Source organism: Hoplias malabaricus, chromosome 8, assembly GCF_029633855.1.
Source record: "Hoplias malabaricus isolate fHopMal1 chromosome 8, fHopMal1.hap1, whole genome shotgun sequence".
In the NCBI taxonomy this organism is placed as follows: Eukaryota; Metazoa; Chordata; class Actinopteri; order Characiformes; family Erythrinidae; genus Hoplias; species Hoplias malabaricus.
In genome coordinates this window covers 23,357,687-23,379,075 of record NC_089807.1, presented here as the reverse complement: position 1 = coordinate 23,379,075, position 21,389 = coordinate 23,357,687, and the positions used below count along the sequence as shown (strand labels likewise).

Genomic DNA, 21,389 nt, shown 5'->3' with positions numbered 1-21,389 from the left:
TTGTCCTGAAATCTACTTCCCTTTTCTCAAAACAGAAAACACAAAACCTAAATATCAAGCTTCATTCTCAAAACCTTTGACTGGTTTTGCAAAATTAAACAATACACTCAAAAATATTTTATCTTTGTCAATTTTTTTATCTTAGCCAATGGAATTCACAGTACCTCCTACACTGGTTTGTTTTGTGGTGGCACTGAAAGCAGCAGTCCAGAGCTGAAACAGTGGAACTACAGCTCTGCTTTAGATAGAACTAATGTTATCTTAGCTCCTTGTGGCTTTGTTTAATCTGTACGTCATCAAAGAAATTTGCTACTATGAGGCAAATACCCCAGACCCCCCCGGTTAAAGCTTATCCCCCCTTATCATTAATCTCTAGTGACGGTCCTGATTCATTGTCTGTAACCGCTTATCCAGTTCAGGGTTGCAGTGGGTTCGGAGCCTACCCGGAATCATTGGGCGCAAGGTAGGAACACATCCTGGACAGGGTGAGACACACACACACTTTTTGAGTCACTTATCCACCTACCAGTGTGTGTTTTTTGGACCGTGTGAAGCAACCGGAGCATCCGCCGGAAACCCATGCAGACACAGGGAGAACACACCAAACTCCTCACAGTCACCCGACACAGGACTTGATCCCACATTCTCCAGGTCCCTGGAGCTGTGTGACTGCAATACTACCCACTGCAACACACAAATCTAGTCAGTGCATAAATATATCACAGCAATCACCACACACTACACAAACAAATACAAAACACAGCTCTGTCTGCACAGAAGAAAGAAAATCTATTTAAGCACCCGTGGGTGGCCATGCTTTCTGTGACATTTTGGCAGTTTATAAACAGAGATTGAGTTAGAATGAGTCTAGAATGGTCTAAAATGCCATGTCCTGAATGTGTTAAAATTGTGTTACAGGTTTTCTCCATTGCATAAACAAATAAATTGAACTATTCTGAAAACTTTAAGTTCACGTATCAACCACATGACTCTAAACTGCTAAGCTCCAAGCACAATTCCATTTGTTTTACCTGAAATATCATACCAAATCACAATTTTACAAATCTTTAAACACACACTGCATCATTTAGGAAACTTTGGTCACCTGGAAACACTGGCCTTCAAAATTCATCTTCCGGATTCCGGATAAAGAAATCTGTTTCATGCATTTGATGATCTTTTTGTATCTGCCCTTTTTCCCCTTGTAGTATTTCTCATTTTATTGCAACATACTGCATAAAATTGTTGAAAAAAAATGGGACGTCTCTCAAAAATTGATGAAAAATGGAAAACCTTTATTACAGCAAGCAGTTGCAAGATTCAAACATGTACCATGGGTTCAGCGGAGCTGGACTGAACATTGAGTAATAGAAAAATACAGCGTATATAGTTTTACAATACCGCCTTCCATCTCAGCTTCTCCTAAGGAACACAATACACATGGAACCCTGTCATCTGTGAGGAACTTAATGTGTATTGAGTTCTATCATCTTCATGTCTAGACTATGTCCCTTTGGCTGTGATGGCCCCTGATTGTCCACCAAATGTTGGTCACCTCCTTTGGTCACAATGAGCTGTCGTGGCCCTTCCTGTTTATTCACACTGTCCACACTGTAATTTCTTACAAATGGGTCACATTTGTCTTCAAATTCATGTAGTATTGTAAATGCTGTTTTGGGAAAAGAATCCTACACTTCACCAAAATGAGAAAATTTGATTTTTCACACACTCGTGCATTTGAATATGTAACATGGCTTCATTAAGCAAAAGCATAAATATACACGTTTGATGGTAATGTATTGAATTTGTCATATAGGTTTATATTTGTTGCTCTGTAAGGGATAAGCATATAATAGCTGTGTGTAGTGTTTTAGTGAAAGGAATCTAAAATACAAAAAGGGCTTTCCCATCTCGAAAAGGAAGCTGGTTTGAACCATTTGCCATAATGCTGTTGAGTGTAGCATGGTAAATCAGTCAATTTCCTGGGTCCACAATGTAATTTCTTACAGTCCCCCCTTTTGATGCTTTTGGCCCTTAAGCATCATTTCAACTACACATACATTCACAGAGTGGTACCTAGTGGCCGACACCTTCCTGCCTTAGGTTGCCCCTCACTGGCCCTGAGGAGTCTTACCCGTCATTGGAGAAGTGTCTCAAAACACACCAGTACCCACTCTCTCAACTAGCAGCAGGATCATAGCTGTTCATCTAAAGGAAGGGGAAAAAAAATAAAAATAATAATAAAGTAAAATAATACTAATGATCATTATCGAGGCTTCTTGGAGTCTCACTCACCAACCATCACATCCAACTGGACACCAACCTCAGCTTTGTCAGCTTGATCAGTTCACGAAAGGTTGTAAATTGGGAATGTGAAATGAAAGTATATAAAAGAAATCTAAAAAAAATAATAATAGAAGTCCTAAAATTTCTCCCTTTTAGAAAGCACTTTTTGTTTTCATTTGAGTTCATTTCATTTAAGACAGTAGGAGAGATGAGTTCTTTAAGTGTTGCATCTTCCGTCGTCATCTGTATTTCTGTTGGTTTCAGGTTGCTGAGTAGAGTAAGTTCTTATCAGCTGGCACCTCTTTATCCACCATAGCTTCAGAAAATCCTCCAACACTCACTTGACATTTCCTGAAATGCATAAACAAAGCAACAGCAGTATCCTGTTTTGTTGGTATCTGTTATTAAAATAACTGTGGACTTTCACATATTAAATAGTGCTACTACTGTCCCTAACCATGAAAGCGCTAACTGCTTTGTGGGGGAATAGGGAGTCTTCACTTTGAGTTTGATCCCCACATTCTAAATATTGTGGTTCTGCTCAAAGCCCTTCTTTAGAGTCACTCATGTTTTCCCTAATATTAGTTGTAGCACTAAATAATGATGTGAAGCATAAGTGTTTATATTTTTGTATGAAACCTGCCTGCATACCTTGTCCCTCCCCTCATTATCACACAGCTGTAACTGCTGAGTGTCAGACCTGTCAGTGGGGGGTTTGTGCCAAATGGCAGCACAAACACCAATATTCAGATTGTGGTGTGAATACCTAACAATGGGCCAAACTGTTTCATCTTGCATTGGCAAAGATGGTAAACACAAGAACCACTAATGAATGGTTATTACGGATTTCCCAAATGCATCATTTTTATTTTATGTGTTTAATATCTTCAATAGCCAATCATTGCACTGACCTCCAACAACATTTAAAATTGGCTTACAATACTGTCTCATGGCATAAGTGATACAGGTATCACAGAGTCCTGTGATTCCTATGCAGAACTGTGCACAGATTTATAGTCTGCTCTTCCACAGTTGTCTATGCTCAGTTTCTCTATTACTGCTTGCAATTCACCTAGAGCAGCCCGTAATTCACTGTTCTCTGTGCTCAATGTCTTCATTGCTTTTTGCAATTCCCTGAGCTTTTTATGCACCTTGGAGTTTGGGAACATTTCTGGAGATCCATGCCTCAAAGTAGATTTGCATTCTCTAGCAATATGTCCCTCTTTATCACATGAATAGCACACCTTGGTCACATTAGGATTGTAGAGTGGTAGTCTCTTCTGAGTCATTCTAGCTACCTGCCATTCATTAATCTGGAAAATGTTTTTTCAAGCTGTATTCTGATTGGAAGCTTTATGATTAATAGCTGCTATGGAAGTGCAGTTCCTGGTATCAGCATTGCTATTGTAAAGTTGAACCATTTTAGTAATGATTTCATCATATGTAGATGTATGTGTTACATGCATTGCTAGGGCAGCACGGGTAAAACTGTCGCTCTGGCCAATCAGAGCGGGCTTAAATCTCTGATCCTGTGTCGTAATGTCACTAATACCACTATAGGTTACAAAAGCATCCATGAGTCTCTCTGAGAAAGCAACAGGGTGCTCTGCTTTATGCATGGTCACCCCTGTGATCTTTTCTCAGTTTTGAGGAGAGAGAACGTGGTTTTGAGTGTTGTGTTTCATTTTGCCAGAGATTTGTCAAAGTAATAAACTCTTCTGAATTTGTGTTTAGAGTTTTGATAAATGGAGCCAACACCATCATGTCAGTGTCACTGCAGCACTAAGAATGATAGAAACATAGAAGTGTGGTATTTAACTCTTATCCTGAAGACCAGTGTCCAGCACAGTTTGATGCTGTCAGTGCTCAAAACATTCATGAATCAACTTTTGTTGGCTTGGCTATTGTATGTGTCTGTGTTGGACTGCAGCGCACCAGGATCAAAGTTTAATAGACCCGGAATAATTAACTTCTATATTAATTTGTTACATAAAATTGAAACTAAAGTTTAAATTATGGGTATAAGTACTGTTTAGTACCATAACAGAGAAACTAAACTGTCTAAGTCAGGCCTGAATTCAGACCCTCATAAAACTGAGCTTAAATTGGTGTAATAATCTTTATAGATGGTCGCTGTCCAATAAAAACATGTATCTCTATTTTTGTGGAATTTAATTTACTGCATCATTTGAGCACATCAGCTGTCGTTCACAAATGTCATAATGAATGGACCAACAGAAAAACTCCAAATTTCTTGAATAAAACCTTTTTTACACTGACATCCATTGACAGCTCAGAAGGTTTTATCTTTCTCCTGTAAAGTTACTATTTTGGGAGATACATGATTTGGGATTCTACATTTTCATTGGACAGTGGCGATATTCATTACTTTATTCACTGGTTTGCATCAGTTATGTTGGTCACTGTATCTGATTTAATGCAGATGTGGGAACCCCGTACTGGAACGCATATGGGAGGCTGATTTGGAGGCATGTTACCTTTTCCTAAGCAGTTTCCAGCTCCATGATTCCACTTACTCTGAGCCAGAGGATCTCCCACCTTCCCCGAAGCCATGTCCACATGTTCAGCCATTTTCGAAGACAGAAGCAGACTGTGCCATGCTCACTGCACTTGGGGGATGCTGGGGTCCTGAGGCCAACCTGCAAAACTCTGAATTTACTAAGGTGAATTTACTACCTCCAATAAGTTTCTGATGCTTATTGACTTTGGTTTTATATTACGTAAAGGAGCAATCTGCTATATTGACACCATAGAATTTAAAATGAGAACTACAATAGGTAATCGAAATAGTGGAGATATGCTGTCTGCCTCCTCCCTCTCCTTCTCAGATGCAAAGCTCAATCAGGTTTCCAGTTTGAGGAAAACCGGCCATAGACAAACAAGCAAGAGACAAGTTTAAGGTTAAAAACGTATGTGCCATAATCAACCTATTTACACATAAAGTGTTTATTGTTCTATTATAACATCTACCTATGCTAGAAAACCCAAAACGAGTGAATGAGCAGCCGCCATTTCACCAGAATTTTCAAGCTTTTATTGTCCAAAACCACATTAAATATTTTGACTACACAAGGTTTCTTATCGATTTTCTTATCGACAACAGCATAAGTGATTTTTGCTGAATCACAGTATTCAAACATTTCATTCCACATTAGATGTGTCAGTTTACGAGTCTTATTGCCATTATTCACAAGATTCTTGAATTCTCTGTTCCACCTTAACAGCTGAAGATATAGTGCTAACTTTTGATACTTTTGTAGCAACTGTTACTCCAATTTATCTCTTTAAAATACACAGATCAGTTATACATGTCACTAAACATTTACCTATTTAAGTAAAAGGCAAAATTTAAAGAGCTAAATTTATTTGCCTTTGTTGTCTAAATCCATGTTAAATGTTTAGACTAGACAAGGTTGGTCCTTGAATCCTTGATTCTTATTCACAATTTTCTTATTCGAGCTTAGATCCACCTTAAATGGCTGTTTAAGAGTTTGTTGCTGATTTTCTCTGTAATGATGGAGCAGGCAAAAAGGTAGGATGCAAATGCTGGGAATAACACCTGGGAATAATATATAACCATAGTTACTGACCACTCCCAGGGGAAACACATGACCAGGGTGGAGCAAAGGAGGAGCAAAATAAGTCAATGTCAGGAACACGTGGGAAGTTCAGCAAGAAAAAGAGAGACAACAGCAAAACAGGGAAGATAAACAATAGCAAAATAAGACAAGGTGTTACAACACACACAGGGCAGGAGCAGAACATGACATGTCACTAAAACATCTTCCTAAAATGCTTATATTTGCGATGTATTTCCAAGCTCGAGATCTCCGTTCTACCTTAAATAGGCAAATATTCGATGCTTTTCAAACACAACTCATACTCCTTCATTTGTTTAAATTACACACAATGGAGAAACACACATTAATCTGCCTGATATTTTTAAAACAAAAAACTTAGTATCATATTTGTATAAAACACACAAAACACAGTCCTTAGATATTTCAATCCTCATTATTTTTAAAAATTTCGATTTTATGTTTTGTCAGTTTTTAGGGTCAAATATGCTGAAAAAGTGGGCCAAAGAGAAAGAATAACTTTCAGATCATAAAGTTCAGGTTGTTCCGAAAATAAAGATACCAAAAATGGGCATGAAAACATTATTTGATGTTTTTTTATTTTTTATTTTTTTTTGGTATTAAGGGAAAATCAAAAGTATACAAAACCGGCCAAGATAAGCCTTGACTGCTAAGGGCTAATAGTCAACTTCAGTTAACAGTTTTAACAAAATGTAACAGTTTTTTATTTGATTCACTCCTTTTTGCCTATGTCCTTTTTCCCTCTAATATTTTCTCTCTCACTTTGACCCTGTCTCTAATTTTGATTATTATTTTCTAACTCCTCATTATCACTCACTCTTTTTATATAAAACACACAAATTATTATATTGACTTCTTTATTCTATAGGCGTTTATACTTCTATATTTTCAGAAATTACTTGTTATTACTTATATATTATAGAAAACTCTTGGTAGACTCTGGATAGGTCTTGGTAGTTTTGCTGTTTCTAAAGTTGCTCTATCAAAGACATGGCCAGTATTTCCCCTCGTTTTACACCGTCTGTGGTCAGGGAGATTTTTACAACTCAGGCTTTTTGGGTCCAGTAAATGCTTCAGTAGTGCTATCAGGGATGCCATGCTTAAGCTTAGCCTGTTTCCTTAACCTATGAACACACTCTGGACATTTTTTGACTAAGTAAATATCTTACGTATTCTTTTAAACATCAGGACCTGTTGTTATTCAGGGATTTTTTACGATGTTTCACATTTTATTAGTCAACTTCTTTCAAATGTGTTTTTATATAATTCACTCCTTTTTGCCTCTGTCCTTTCTCCCTCTAATATTTTCTCTCTCACGTTGACCCTGTGTCCTATTCTGATTATTATTTTCTAACCCTGATCGATTAATTAGCTTCTTTGTTCCTTTACACATGCACCTTCTTTCTTCTCTTTCGCTTTGTTCCTTGAAGACTGGCCACTCCCACTAACCCTCCTCCACTCCTACACAGAATAGAGAAGGTGAGAAGTGTGTTGTTGTTTTTTTCATCTCCCATTCACACTCAGTAGAGTTCTAGTACAATTTCATATTTTATATATCTGTGGTGTGAGCATCACAACCTTACTATATCCTTGGGGAAATAACATAATTGTGTAATTTATATTTAAATGCAGAGGAAACAAAAAAATAAATGTTTCCTGTAATGCGTGCCCCTTGCAAATAAACTGTCCTATGGTTCTTCTTCTTCTTCTTCTTCTTCTTCTTCTTCTTATTATTATTATTATTATTATTATTATTATTGTTATTATTATTATTATTATATTACGTATAATTTTAATTCAGTTTGAAAAAAAAATTCTCTCTTCTTTCCTAGGAATTAGAAGAGGTTCTATTCTGTTTGGAGGATTGCCATCCTGAGGTATCTGTCTTTGCCATTTTGTACAAAGACTGTCACTTTATTGTCATTTAGTAGAGTTGTTAATTGGCTGGATTAATGTATATTTAGAGGGTCTTGCTGTTTTAGACCTGTGTGAAAGATTGATGATTGGAGCTTGTCTGTAGTAGTAGAGTCAGTGGTCATTGTAGCTTGTAGTGATTATGACCAATAAAATCAATAATGAACTCCAAGGTCTGATAGTGTAAACAATCAACTGATATCATTTTACTTTTATTTCAAACTGTGTTTGAATAATAACTCATAAATCCTTGTATCCTTGTCAGTATTGACAATAGAGTGTTAAAGAGGGTTTGGTTGGGTTTCAACTGAGACTTGAATAATGTACCCAGGCAGATGGGCTCATAAATGTTTTTTTATTTTATCCACTGGGGGGCAATATTGCGTCTGAACTAAAAATAAATAAAATGGTATTAAACAGAAGGGAAAGGAAAATTGCACTATCACCAGTGAATTTTCTAAAATAAAGATAAAAAATATTGACAAAATAAATATTGATTTTCAACTAAGTTGTCATCATAAGGTTATGATTTTAGATAAAGATATTAGATAGAATCATCCCTACATGGATAAGAAAGATAATTCCAAATGCAATAACTGAATAAAGAGAAGATGAATTCGGTATAACCAAGCAACAAACAAGAAGGGACTCTGTCTCTCTCTCTCTGTCTCTCTCTCTCTCTCTCTCTCTCTCGACTTTAATCGAAAGATTTCCACACTTCTGCTGCCCACCTGCCTGCCATACTCACACAAAAGAAATCTGTGTATGCCTTCCCTCCCCATTCAACACTCCCCCTGTCTTTTCCATGTGTATTTCAATTAATTGTACTTCTGCGCAGCATTCAGCATTAGTGGAATAAGGACATGTCCACTGTAATGCAGAGGGGTATGTAATTTTCTATATGCCTTTTCTGTAGCAAATGTTAGCTACAAATAAATGTGTAGTATTTTCCTCTTTCCTGAGAAACTTGAGAGTAGGCTTGTTTGCGAAGGGCTCCATTTTATTGTCTTAAGAAAACTAAGCCACTAATTTTGTCTTGGTACATTCATGTTTGGCAGTGCATTGTTTTAAATAGTAAAACAGGCTGAGTATTCTCAAGAATGTTCTAGGGGACAGCAGTGTCATTTAGTGCTGTGCTCACACTGCAATATGACTGCCTATGAAAAAATGCACTCGGAGGCATGGTGATGGTCTAACAACAGCGCTTAGACATCAGTATAGACCTGAAGCAATAGCATAAATGAACGATTTTAAATCAGGGGAAATGCTCCAGTAGAACTGCGCTCTCCTACTTTCTCTCTCTCTCTCTCTCTCTCTCTCTCTCTCTATATATATATATATATATATATATATATATATATATATATATATATATATATAAAACCTCCTTGTTTCTACCCTCACTGTCCATTCCAATGACCATAAAGGAGCACTTGTTGCTCTTTATATTACTCTGTATAATGGTCAGGACCCCCACAGACATATTGGTGCTGCTGGAGTTTCAAAACACTGTCTATTCTCAGTCCAGCAGTGAGAATAAGTGACACATACCAGCACAACACACAGTAACACATCACTGGCATGTTAGTGTCAATGCAGAGCTGAGAATTATCCACCACCCAAATTACACCAGATCTGTGGTTAAAGTACTAAGAAAGAGCTTGTCTGTGTGGTTAATCTTAACTCAGCCATGTCCATGCTGCCCTCACAAACAATAAAATATCACTTAAAATACAAACACAGAAAAGGATGACAACATTTTCCACTCTAACTTGTGACAGCATTAAACTATCTACATAACATTTATAAACAGTTATTTGTATTCATGTTCTTTCTAGGACCTCTCGAGTGGTTCTGTGAAACTGGAACAGTGTGAGCGTATCAGTGAAAGACTGCAGTCTTTGGAAGAGCAGCTACAGACTGCAATGCAGAACAATGACAAGGATTTCACTAATATCCTCACAGTGCACTGTTACTTTATGTGTGTATGGAATTGTGATCATAATATATTTGCTGCATTTGCATCCAGTGGAATTCAAAAGCATTGTCAAAAGCAGTGTTGCAGAATTAAAGCCTCCTGGTCATGGTTGTCTAAATATTAATCCAATAATTAAAATATGAAGTATCTTCTAAATTGTACAAAACATTTACTATTGTAAACTTTCAAATTTAATTTATTTGAAATGTTTCACAAATTAACAAATGGGCAAAAATATTAACACCTGATTAATCATGTGACTATGACTGGTTAAATGACTTATTAATTACAAATTATAACATTTCTTTTTACCTTCTAAATACTGATCCATACTGATTTATATATTCCATTTAATATAACAAATATTCATAAAACTATACAGACAGAAACACAGCTACTGTTAATTGCAGAATATCAATTCAGCTTCACTGAGCTTTACTAAATATTTCACAATAGGTTCTCCAGGAATGAAATTAATTGCAAGCCTGGAGCTTACCCAGAAACATTTGGGACAAGGCTGGAAACAAGAAATGATCAGACTACAGCTACATCAGAGTTTCAATCATAAAACATGGCAGATTTTTTTCACAGTCTGACATAGGCATTTAAGGCTGTTGTAATATGTCTGTGCTTAATTAGTCAGGAGCAGCATTGTATAAATTGTCATATATAGTAGTAAGAGCTCAATTTAATATGGGTTTTATATGCATTCAGATTAATCTGGAGAAGTTTCACTTTACAGGCTACAATAAATCTGTGACAAAAATAAAGAATTCTATTAAGGAACAGAAGAAAACAGAAAGGTGCTTAGAGACAAATGGATTATTATTATTATTATTATTATTATTATGTAGCGTTTTGACCTTATTTGAACTCGTTCTGATTAATGACGTTTTGACTAATGATAATAATTGTTATTGTTATGATTGACTTAAATGACAAAAACATTAACAAGTAATGTTCTTCAGGATTTTCAGACTCTTAATGAACAAACTCCACACACTGTTAATTCAAATAATGGGAATATTTTATTAAGAGAAAAAAGAATATTTAATAAACATAGCACAATCATAAAAATTCTCACGGGATCAACGCAGGTCAAACCAGTTCGAATTTAGAGATAGGCTAGGCAATATGACTTGGAAAAGATATGTTGCTATGGTCTGATTAAGAGATTATGTTACCAAGAGATTTAATTCAATTTTCAGCTCTGGAAGTGCATAATTTTAGCTTACTTTTCTGTTGATTTTAACCACTCGATGGGTACAGAGTCGCTTTGCGGTTATGGGAGAGAGGAGTCCCGCTTGGTTCCCGCAGTTCTTCCGTGGGAGCTTTCAGGCTGGGTCAGCGTGGATTTGGTCACTCGCGAGTCAGGCCGCCTCGGGCGTACTCAGAGCGTGGTGATGCAGATGAAAGGATTTCCTCTGGCTCACTGTCCTGAGTGGGAAGTTCCATCCATATGGAAGCTTTGGAACAGAAATTTGCTTGTCCTTGCAGTCTCCAGAACTAAAAATCTAATTAATAAGCTTATACTTATTTTAGGATTTTTCTCTATCTCGGTGGTGTTTCTTACTCTGGCCACGAATAAGTTTCATCTGCTTTGATCAGTCTTAAGATTAAAACTTTGATTGGGCGACAAACATGAACACAAATAAACAAAGAAAAGATTACTGAAAATTGCTCGACGTTACTCTGTAGTTTCTGTATCACACTGCTAACTAGCACAAGGCGTCCCTTGGAAGTTGAGTGAGGTCCTTCGTTAGAGTCTTTTGAAGAAGTGTCTTGTCGGCGTAAAGAGGAAGGAAGAGCGTCGCAAGCGAAGTGAAGAGCGACGTGAGGAGCGTAAGAGTGTAAGCTTGAAAGAGAGCTGAGACAGAGTAGCAGAAAAACTGAACAGAGTTGGGCACTCTCTTTTCAGATGTGGCGCGGTCACGCCCATTTGGGAGGTCAATTGATTGGATCCGGGGTCTGAGGCTCACGTGACTTGTTTCACGTTTCAGAGAGAGAAAAGAGTCACATATACTGAATAATATAGAATAATGACTAGGGTAAAATACTTATACATACTTGGGGTATAGCATAATGAGTGTCCTGGATTATTTTTATCAAATATCCATGTATCTATATATCTTGAGTACGTTACAATTACATCCATTACAATATTATGCTAGATGTTAGAAACTAATTCGTTTTCCTAATCAGAGACAGAAATTTTCCTTCATGATTGAAACAGTAATACACATCACTTCATTAGTTAGTAGACATTCACTTGAGAATAACAGAGGGTGACATTAATACATATTTGCATAAAACATGTTCATAAACACTCGTTGCGTTCGTTATGCATTTAGAAGGCAGCAGGGCGAAACATGATTTCGCAAACGTCCACTTGGGGACACTGTTAGTCCATGCTATTTGTTTGGTTTGAGCCGGGCTATGGGAGTTCACCGCAAGGTCAACTCTGTGGGCCATCTGTGTGATTTTGCATACGATAAGGAGTCGCCATCTTGACGCCGAGGGCCATAAACTAGGTTCGTTAATTCTGGTCTCCAAAACATTGTTTGATCTCCTTCGGCCTAAAAGCGTCATAAACTGGGTCTGTTATCTTTCCATTTCTGAAGACGACGGAAGTGTCTTGCTTAGCCTTTGATGTGTGTGAGTTTGTGTGTGTGTGTGTGTTTGGGGGGGGGTGCAGAGTCTGTACGCACACACACAATTTTGTGGAATGTGGGGTTCTGTCCCAGGAAATCTTTATTCAGAGTGGAGAGTCTTTCATTCAGAACTTTTCATTTCTTTATTCGATCCATACTCCACTACAATTATTATTATTAAAGATTTAGGACACAACCAGCTAATGGTAGATGATATGTTGGCAATGTATTTGTAAAAGCCTTTTTCTTTTCCCACCTCTCAGTCTTTACCTGGCAGTAAACAATCTGTCCCTGTGTCTGAAATGGCTCCCTATTTACCCTTTTATTAGTAAAAAATAAATAAATAAATATTACTTTATTTATTTTCAGGCATTACCTCTTGCAGGTATTTACTAAACAACACGGTGGATTATGGGTAATGTGCTATCTGTTAGTGCATGTGGGTTGAACACTAATTTTTGCACTGTATAAGAAAGAGGACACCGTTTCAGACAGAGCATATCTTGGTATAACTGCTATGACCCTAATTTACAGTTTAATTTCAGAGAATTCTTTTATTCAAAGCAAATAATATAACTATAAAGGCACTACTGTTTACTGTGTGTAATATGTGATTTTTTTGTATATGTCACATAGCATAATATTTAGATTTAACATTAATATTACATTTAGTATGACTATGACCAGAATGGTGCTCCAGTCCAGAACAAGAGCTGATATATTAACCTTGCAGTGGCTGGTAAGTGCTGTGACGCTTGAAGAGATTGCTTATGCCATATGAGGAAACTCCTGTAATAGCCACTTTGTTGTGAAGCATTCTTAGAATGCTACTCTTTTAAATTAGGTCATTTAGAGCAGTGCTTGGTGAAACTGATTTTAAGAAAGCCATGGTTCCTTATTAAATTCACTCTGATTTCAAGAAAATGGAAAGCCAATGCTGCTTGGAAGCTAGCGGAAGTAGAAACTCCTTCTGTGCAAAGCTTAAGTAGGCAGGCAGATAACAGGGATTTCTGCCAAAGGAACTTCATTACGTTTGTCCATTCAGCCAGAGGGGGGATCTCACTGATCCCTCTCCATAATTCATGATGCACTCTTTAACGCCTGGTTAATTATGAATGAGGACAATCTGGGTACATTTGGAAATGGGCTGCATCAAGCTCCATCTGCCATGAGAGGTGTACCTTTAATTTGCTACTTAAGCTTGAAACTCTTTCCATTAATTTGGATCTCTAAGCAAGTTAAACAGTCTGAAATTAATGAGAAAAGTCCATTGCAAATCCTGAAAGACACTGAGTTATTTAGGACACATTTTAATTTCTATCTAAATTGGACCTGATGAGAAGCAAATTGGTGTTTGAACTTAATGATATTATTAGAGGGTAGATATTTGATAACTGAGCAAAACAATAGTAGAAGCTGGGCATTTCTTGAATAATCTGGTGATTACTCTTAAGTCATAATAATGCTTTTCTGATATTGTTCAACGTGAGCCTGTTTACATTTGTGTTGCACTTTTAACTTCCTTAACTTCTTACGTGCACTGTCATTGGAGAAGGAGGTCCAAGAATTGAAGGCTACTCTTCAAGACATGTTGGCCCAGCTGAAGAAGAGTGCTGAGGAACAGATTCAAAATATAAATGACGGCAGAAGATAGCAGAGGAAGATCATTATTTCAGTGACAACTGGGATATTTAACGCTGGTTTTAAAAAAAATTATTTATGCTTATTTTGCTAATACTAAATGAAAGCAACATAAGACCAGTTATTATTACATAAATAATGTTGAACGTCAATGTTTCAAAAAAGTTTGTCAAGCATGTTAACTTACAGTACCATTGAAAAGAAAGCCCTGACTCTCCTTCTCATCTTGCAGCACTTCAAGGTGTACCTCAGTAGCAGTTTTGACCCCATCACTGTATACACCGATCATAACCCCCTTCTTTTTTTGCACCACATGTGTAACGCTAACCAACATTTAATGTGCTGGTCTCTAATCAGTTAAGGCTTCATCCTCAACATTATTCACAAAAAGGGTTTTGAAAATATTGTGGCCAATCCCAGTAAACATTTAGCCGTTGATTCAACGTTGAAATTACGTAATGACTGCCGTCTAATCAACATTCTCTTAAGGTTGAAAATGAAAATTCAAAAGACGTCCAAACACAGAGAATAAAAAGACGACTATTAGATGTATTTTGGACGTCCATTGACGTTATTAATTGGTCCCGAAATAAATTACTTGTATAAAACGCAATTTGGCTCCGGTTTCCTCCCACAGTCCAAAAACACACGTTGCAGGTGGATTGGTGACTCGAAAGTGTCCGTAGGTGTGAGTGTGTGAGTGAATGTGTGTGTGTCTGTGTTGCCCTGTGAAGGACTGGCGTCCCCTCCAGGGTGTATTCCCGCCTTGCGCCCAATGATTCCAGGTAGGCTCTGGACCCCCCACGACCCTAAATTGGATAAGCGGTTACAGATAATGGATGGATGGAAAACGCAATTTGGACGTCCACTGACGTTATCGATTGGGCACCACTTAACTAACATATAAAGATGGATTTTGGACGTCCATTGACGTTTAAAATATGTTCTTGACGGACAGACTACTTTTAGACCTATTTTGAACGTCCAGGGACGTTCCTTGTTAACTGGGATGCTCTGTCTAGGTGTTAGTAGGTTTTGGTTTTTTTTCATTTATTGTTTTTTTGTGTTTTCATTGCAAACTAATTGCTACTTGGTTCACTGATGTGGGAGGGGGTGTTATGGGCATGAAAGTTTCTCAATGTTGTGTCTCTATTCTGCTATGTTCCTCTGTTGTGTCTCTATCTTGTCTATTTATTCTAAGATCCAGTCTTGGGTTCCTGACTGTTCCATGAATCTGTGTCCATGGTTTGGCTTCAACCTTCCACTATATAAGAGTTATCAATGTCACACACAGGAGAATGCTCATGTAAAATATGGAATATGTTTGCAATGTCAAGATCTTTCTGTGAAGGATCAAAAAATATATGAGATCATGTACAAAGTCACTTAAAGGGATGAAATTCATCCCTAAATGTAAATGTAACAAATGATTATAATGCCCTTATTTTAGCTGTTTCAGGGTTTTTTTTTTTTTGTGTGTGTATCAGTGACTAACAGCAGTCATTTCCACTGCTTAACAGCCCTGTGGTATGTGGGTTTATAATCCTCTAATCCGTGAAAGGCAAGGAGGTGAACTTAAAGCCAGAGTACACTGGAAACAGAGCCCTGTAGAGAGAGAGAAAGTTGCATCAACACCATTCACTCCAATTGACCATTTTTTGAGCACCAAGCAGAAAAAACTGAAGTGTAAAGAAATAAGAGACATTAGTTTTAAAAGGAACAAGCTTTGTTTTATTAATCTCACAGCCTTAGCAAATGCAAAGAAAAAAATAATTCTAACAGCAACCCTGCCAAAACCTTGGCTGTGTCTGAAATTATCCACTTGTTCTTCAGTCACTGATCACTGACTGTACTTTGTACAACATTATATAGGGAAGCAGTGAGCAACAAATAAGTGGGAATTCAGACAACAATTATTAAGGAAATTTTCTTGACCTTTCATCACGAGACACAAGAGAAATGTAGTTTGGTAATGTTTTTATTAATGTTTTCTGTAATCATTTTAAAAATATTTAATTTTGTATTTTAGTAGGTTTTTTTACATGTAATACATATGTAATAAATAAAAACAATTTACATGTCTTATTTCGGCATTCAAGCTCCATTTACTCAATAATCTTCACGCGCATACTTTTGTATTCAGTATTAATCAAAATGTCCATCATACTTGCAGTCCTGTTGGTTTTAGTAAAGATTTTAGCCCTAAGACAGCGATGTAGATGTGCTTTGACAGAAACTAGGGATCTGAGATGAGCTGTAACTTACTGCTGTGGCCACAAGGCTACGCTCTTATTCAGAGACTTACTCAGGGCTTGTCATTACAGAGGGGGGATGTGGTACTCTGCACGTCACATACAGACAGAGAGTAGGCTTTCATGAATCTGTTTGCACAGCAGTCACTGAGTGCAGAAGAGAAAAAAAGCTTGAGTATCGATCTTTTTACATGAGTATTGCTGAATATCAATACCAGCGTTGGTATCGATATTATCGATATTTGGATCGATCAGCCCACCTCTACTAGATTCAATTATTATAAAACCCTACAACTTGAAAACATTTTTATTACTTATTTTACAGTAAGCAAAAATGATTAACTAATGTTTTATACTCAAACTGATTTAATCTCATTTGCTATTACTAAAACAGTAGACATACTGTAACTTTTAGAAACAAACCTCATATCACTGTACCACCAGAAAGACAGACAAACTGGAAATCATTTCATTTTATTTTATTAAACCGCTATGTACTGAGGGATATTAGTCCGTAGCGTACCTCAGTTGTTCACTGGATCTGAATCTAGTGTACTATATAGGGAATCAGATCGCTCACTGAGAATTTGGACAATGCTACAAAATGGCAGACACACTAAATCAGTGGTCACCATCCTTTTTACATACAAGATCAACTTTTGAAATCTGAAAAAAATGAAAGACCTACCAGCGTAAATGCCAAGTTTAGGCTACTTAAAAACAAAGCTGTGTACATCCCCATCGCCTCCAATAACATAAAATCTAACAGTTTAATTCCAAGTACAGTTGAGTGTTAGCTGGAAGGGTACTTAATGCATGAGGCTGACTAAGAACTAAACAGGTGATGTAGTGCTAAAAATAACTCCTACAGCAGCTCTGCGCATGCTCAGACCCACAATTTTGAATGTTTTTGTGTTTTTCATGGGAAATGTTTTCCTCGAGTGCATTATACAGTCTTACTGTTGTTTGTTTCAGTTTTCCAAAGCTGTACATAATGAAACAAAAGTTCAAAAATGATAAATGGATTAAATGATTTAGGCTGTGCATATTTCTGTTGGGAGCAAAATATTTCAAAAATGGCGTCAAAATAGGTTCTAAAGTTCTGAGAACCAAAAAACTGAATTCACAACCAATGAATTACATTTTGTAATTGAGAAAACTCTCATTAATATTGAAAGTTATAAAAACAGGTTTGTACGAGAATATTTCTGTAAATAATTGTCTAATTGGAGTTTAATATTCTTAAAGAATCCTGTGATAAAGCTCACCCCTACACCATCGCAAAGTGAAATGGTGGGAGGTGTTCTCTATGGGTAGAGTCGGGCGAGAGGCCTGAGATGTTATAAGGTCGACTTGAAATGACACCGAGAGGTTCGATTTTTGGTTCCCTTCCACCTTTATTTACACACCAGACTTTAAATTACTATTTACAATATACATACACGCGCGCTCCTTGTGAACAAAAAAATTAACAAAACAAAATTCTCTATAAGCAGAGACAAAAAGGATAAAGACAACTAAATCAATTGAGTCTTATTATGCCCTTAGGTTATGCTCCTCTCGCTACGGTCTAGCCGAGTCTTTTTCTTTTACCCTTGTGTGGTATATATATAGGTAGCCCCGCCCCTTAGAATATACCATTCCCTTAAGAGGTATAAGTTAAAGTATCTTGGACACAAGTTTCATACACAATAAAAATTAACAATGAACTAACAACTGTACCAAGATTCAGTTACAGCCATGGCATGTTTAACGTTCATTCATAATATCAATATTTATTAGATAATATATTTTCCCTCTTCTAGATGCTAGTTCCCCCTTCCCTCTGTGGAGAATGGATTCAACCAGGTAAGTAAAACTCAGCATCAAGAGATAGTACTCTTTTCCCTCTCACATGACCCGTATGCAGGTGAGTAAGTACAGGTAAGTATACATAATGGTTTCTCTTGGTGATGTGTCACAGGTACTGTACATCATCACAAATCCATTTTTATTTTCATTCCGCCTTTTCTCACTTGCGCTTCTCTCAGTCTCGCTTTCACCTCCAGAAGTTTCTCGCTTTTGATTTTTGGGCGGGGTCCCGGGGTCCCGCCCCCTCATCAAAATTCAAAAGCGAGAAACTTCTGTAGGTGAAAGCAAGACTAAGAGAAGCGCAACTGAGAAAAGGCGGAATGAAAATAAAAATGGATTCTTCAAGAATATTAAACTCAAAATAGTCTATTAAATACAGAAATATTCTATTTAAACGCGACCCTGAAATGGACTAGTGGAAAAGAAGATGATGATGATGATGAATATTCTATTTACCAACCTGTTTTATAACTCTCAATATTAATGAGAATTTTCTCAATTATAAAATTACATTTATTGGTTATGGATTCAGATTTTTTTAGTATATCCAAAAATATATATAGCAGCCATGATTTACCAACCAGCGATAGACTGGTTGGCGACCACTGTGTTAAAGGAACACTATGTAGTATTTCTACCTTAAAATTACAGCTTCTGAATTATTGTAATGTTCTATGGAGATGTAACAGATAGAATAGAGCCTCTGTTGCAGCTATGCTGGGTCCTCTTCTAGTTTACTGCACTAAGCATCTTCTGAATGAGACTTGATTTCATGACACTACTGCAAACATGAATTACACTCACCAGCAGGTAGTGGGTGCTAAGGAGACAAAAAAGCCAATTCTTTCATTGTATTCCTTTAAATGTTGTTTTGCTGATATTTCTGTGCTCTTCCTGTGCTATTAAAATAGACTGAGATTTCCATTTACTGGATTTAATTTAATTATTTACTGTACTGTATTTAATGACATAACAATTTTCTTCGTTGATTATGTGTAGCCTCTATCAAAAATTACTAAATTATTAGCCTGTATCACAACTTAAAAGTATATTATTAATTTGGCGAGGTGACATTCCTGTAGTTGTATTAGTTACTATGCTGTTATGTACAGCATAGCTACAGCTTTAAGTAGTGTAACAAATGACTTGGGTTTATCCAGCTCAGTAACTGTAACACCTATAGGGGTAAAGCTATTGGATGTAAGTGGTGTAGCTGGTGAGAGTGATTTGCATGAAGATCAAGATGCACAGTGACAGGACAGGAGGGTGCTATGGCTGCTGCTGAAATATGTATTTTGTCATCTGTAATTTCTTGTTCTGTTATATTTCTGAGAAACCACATGACAGGAGTGGAAGTTGCAGAAGCATTGTTTTTTCCAAAATGCTCTAAAGAATGTAAACGTTTGATGGAAAAAATTAGGAACAAGGGTAACTATCGGCATAATTAGGATATTTTTACAGAAAGGAAGTGGATTCCTTAAGGGGGTGCTTGTGCATAAAGACCTGTGGAGGCATGCAAGAAGATGTTCCTCAAAGCCAGGAATACTAAACAAACAGGAAGGAAAAACCAAGATTTTGGGTTTGGCAACTCTGGCAAATCACATTTTCACAACATATATCCCAAGGAGTTTAGAAGCTCTTGAGTGCAATGAAGCAAGATGAGGTTGCCTCAGTAGTATGCAATGACTTCTGCATTCTTCAACTAGCACAGTGTTTCTTTAACAAACATGGGAATGACTCTACCAAATTTGAGTATATACGTCAAAAGCTCCATGAAATAGTTTTTTTTTTTTTTTTGCTAGAAAAAGCTGTAAAACCTGCAGACTTTTCTAATGTTATTCAAGCTGATAATGTTAAGCATGTCTCAGGCTATGATGAAGAAAGGAACTGCTACCAAACACCAAGCCTAGCACTGAAATTGGGGCACACATTGCAGAAGGTTTGGGAGATCATTCACTGTAGGGCCCTTATGACAGAAGATGAAGATTTAATCAAGTTAAGAGAGATTTTCAAAAAGCTTTATACCACCAAATGGTCGGAGCTAATCTCACACACAGCTTTAAGCACACTAAAGGCAAAGTTCAACAATCCATTAACACTGCCTTTCACTCATGAAGTTAAGTTTCTTTACAAGCACCTGGAGATGCAGAGGCAGCATCTGAAAACTTGAAGAAGACACCCTCACCACAAAGCTATGCTGAGCTTGCCAAAATGACACTTGAAAGAATAATTGTTTTTAACTGAAGACATGCTGGAGATGTGTCAAAAATTAATATTGATAGCTTTCAAGAAAGAGATAAAACTCTTCTGCATGAAGATGTTGCAGTTGGTCTTTCAGATTTTAAACAGAAACTCGGAAATCATTTTAGCAGAGCTGAGATCAAAGGAAAAAGGGGGTCAAAATTCCCTGTTCTTCTCACACCAGACATTGTTAATGCTCTGACCCTTTTGGTTAATACATAGAAGTTATGTGGGTTTCTAGATGCAAACTGCTTCTTGTTTGCCAGACCCAGCTGTCAAAGCCATTACAGAGGGCAGGACTGTGTGCGGCTCTATTCAGTTCTGTGTGGTGCTCACAGTCCAGAACACCTCAGATTAAAACACACTTGCGCAAACATGTGGCAATTCTCTCACAAATACTCAATCTTAAAAATAATGGACTGGATCAAGACGCAGACTTCTTGGGATTATTACAGGCTCCCAAAAGTGACTACTCAGCTTGCTAAAATATAAAAATTTTGCTGGCCATGGAAAAAGGATGAGCTCCCCAAGAGTTTTTTTTATACATACAGAACAGTAACACACCACCTCACATATGGAATTATGTAGTGAACCTAAAGGATTAAACAATCCAGAAAAACGTTTTATACCTTCAAAGTCTTGGATTTCAAAGTAGAACCTTTTGCTTTTTCTGATGACCGCTTTGCCTATACCTGGCATTCTCTCAATCAGCTTCATGAGGTGTTCACTGGGAATGGGCTTCAAAACAACAATGTGTTTCTTCTCCAGAGTTCATTTGTAGAACTGCTGGCCTCTTAATGTGTTTGACTCCATCAGTTGTGTTGTAGAGTTATGGCTGGTACACAGTTCTATACAGATTATGCCAAGAACCACCATTACGTTTTACACAAGAAGTTCAGGCATTATGGAATTATTTATGCAGTCATCCTTTGCTACTCAACTTGCAATTCAGTGC

At 37.0% G+C, this 21,389-nt stretch overlaps 1 protein-coding gene across 2 annotated transcripts in view; it reads left to right on the top strand.

Annotated features, from left to right (window-relative positions):
- The window catches only part of disc1 (DISC1 scaffold protein), a 68,486-nt gene extending 52,369 nt beyond the window's left edge, over window positions 1-16,117 (top strand). The window contains exons 11-14 of one of the 2 annotated variants that reach the window (XM_066679710.1): window positions 4,730-4,970; window positions 7,739-7,783; window positions 9,659-9,773; window positions 13,985-16,117. In XM_066679710.1, coding sequence (XP_066535807.1) covers window positions 4,730-4,970; window positions 7,739-7,783; window positions 9,659-9,773; window positions 13,985-14,103 — 520 coding nt within the window. In that variant the 3' untranslated portion in view covers window positions 14,104-16,117. Of the gene's footprint in view, window positions 1-4,729; window positions 4,971-7,336; window positions 7,387-7,738; window positions 7,784-9,658; window positions 9,774-13,984 lie in introns of those variants that run through there. The other variant, XM_066679711.1, reaches the window with a different exon arrangement.
- Window positions 16,118-21,389: the final 5,272 nt, after the last annotated feature.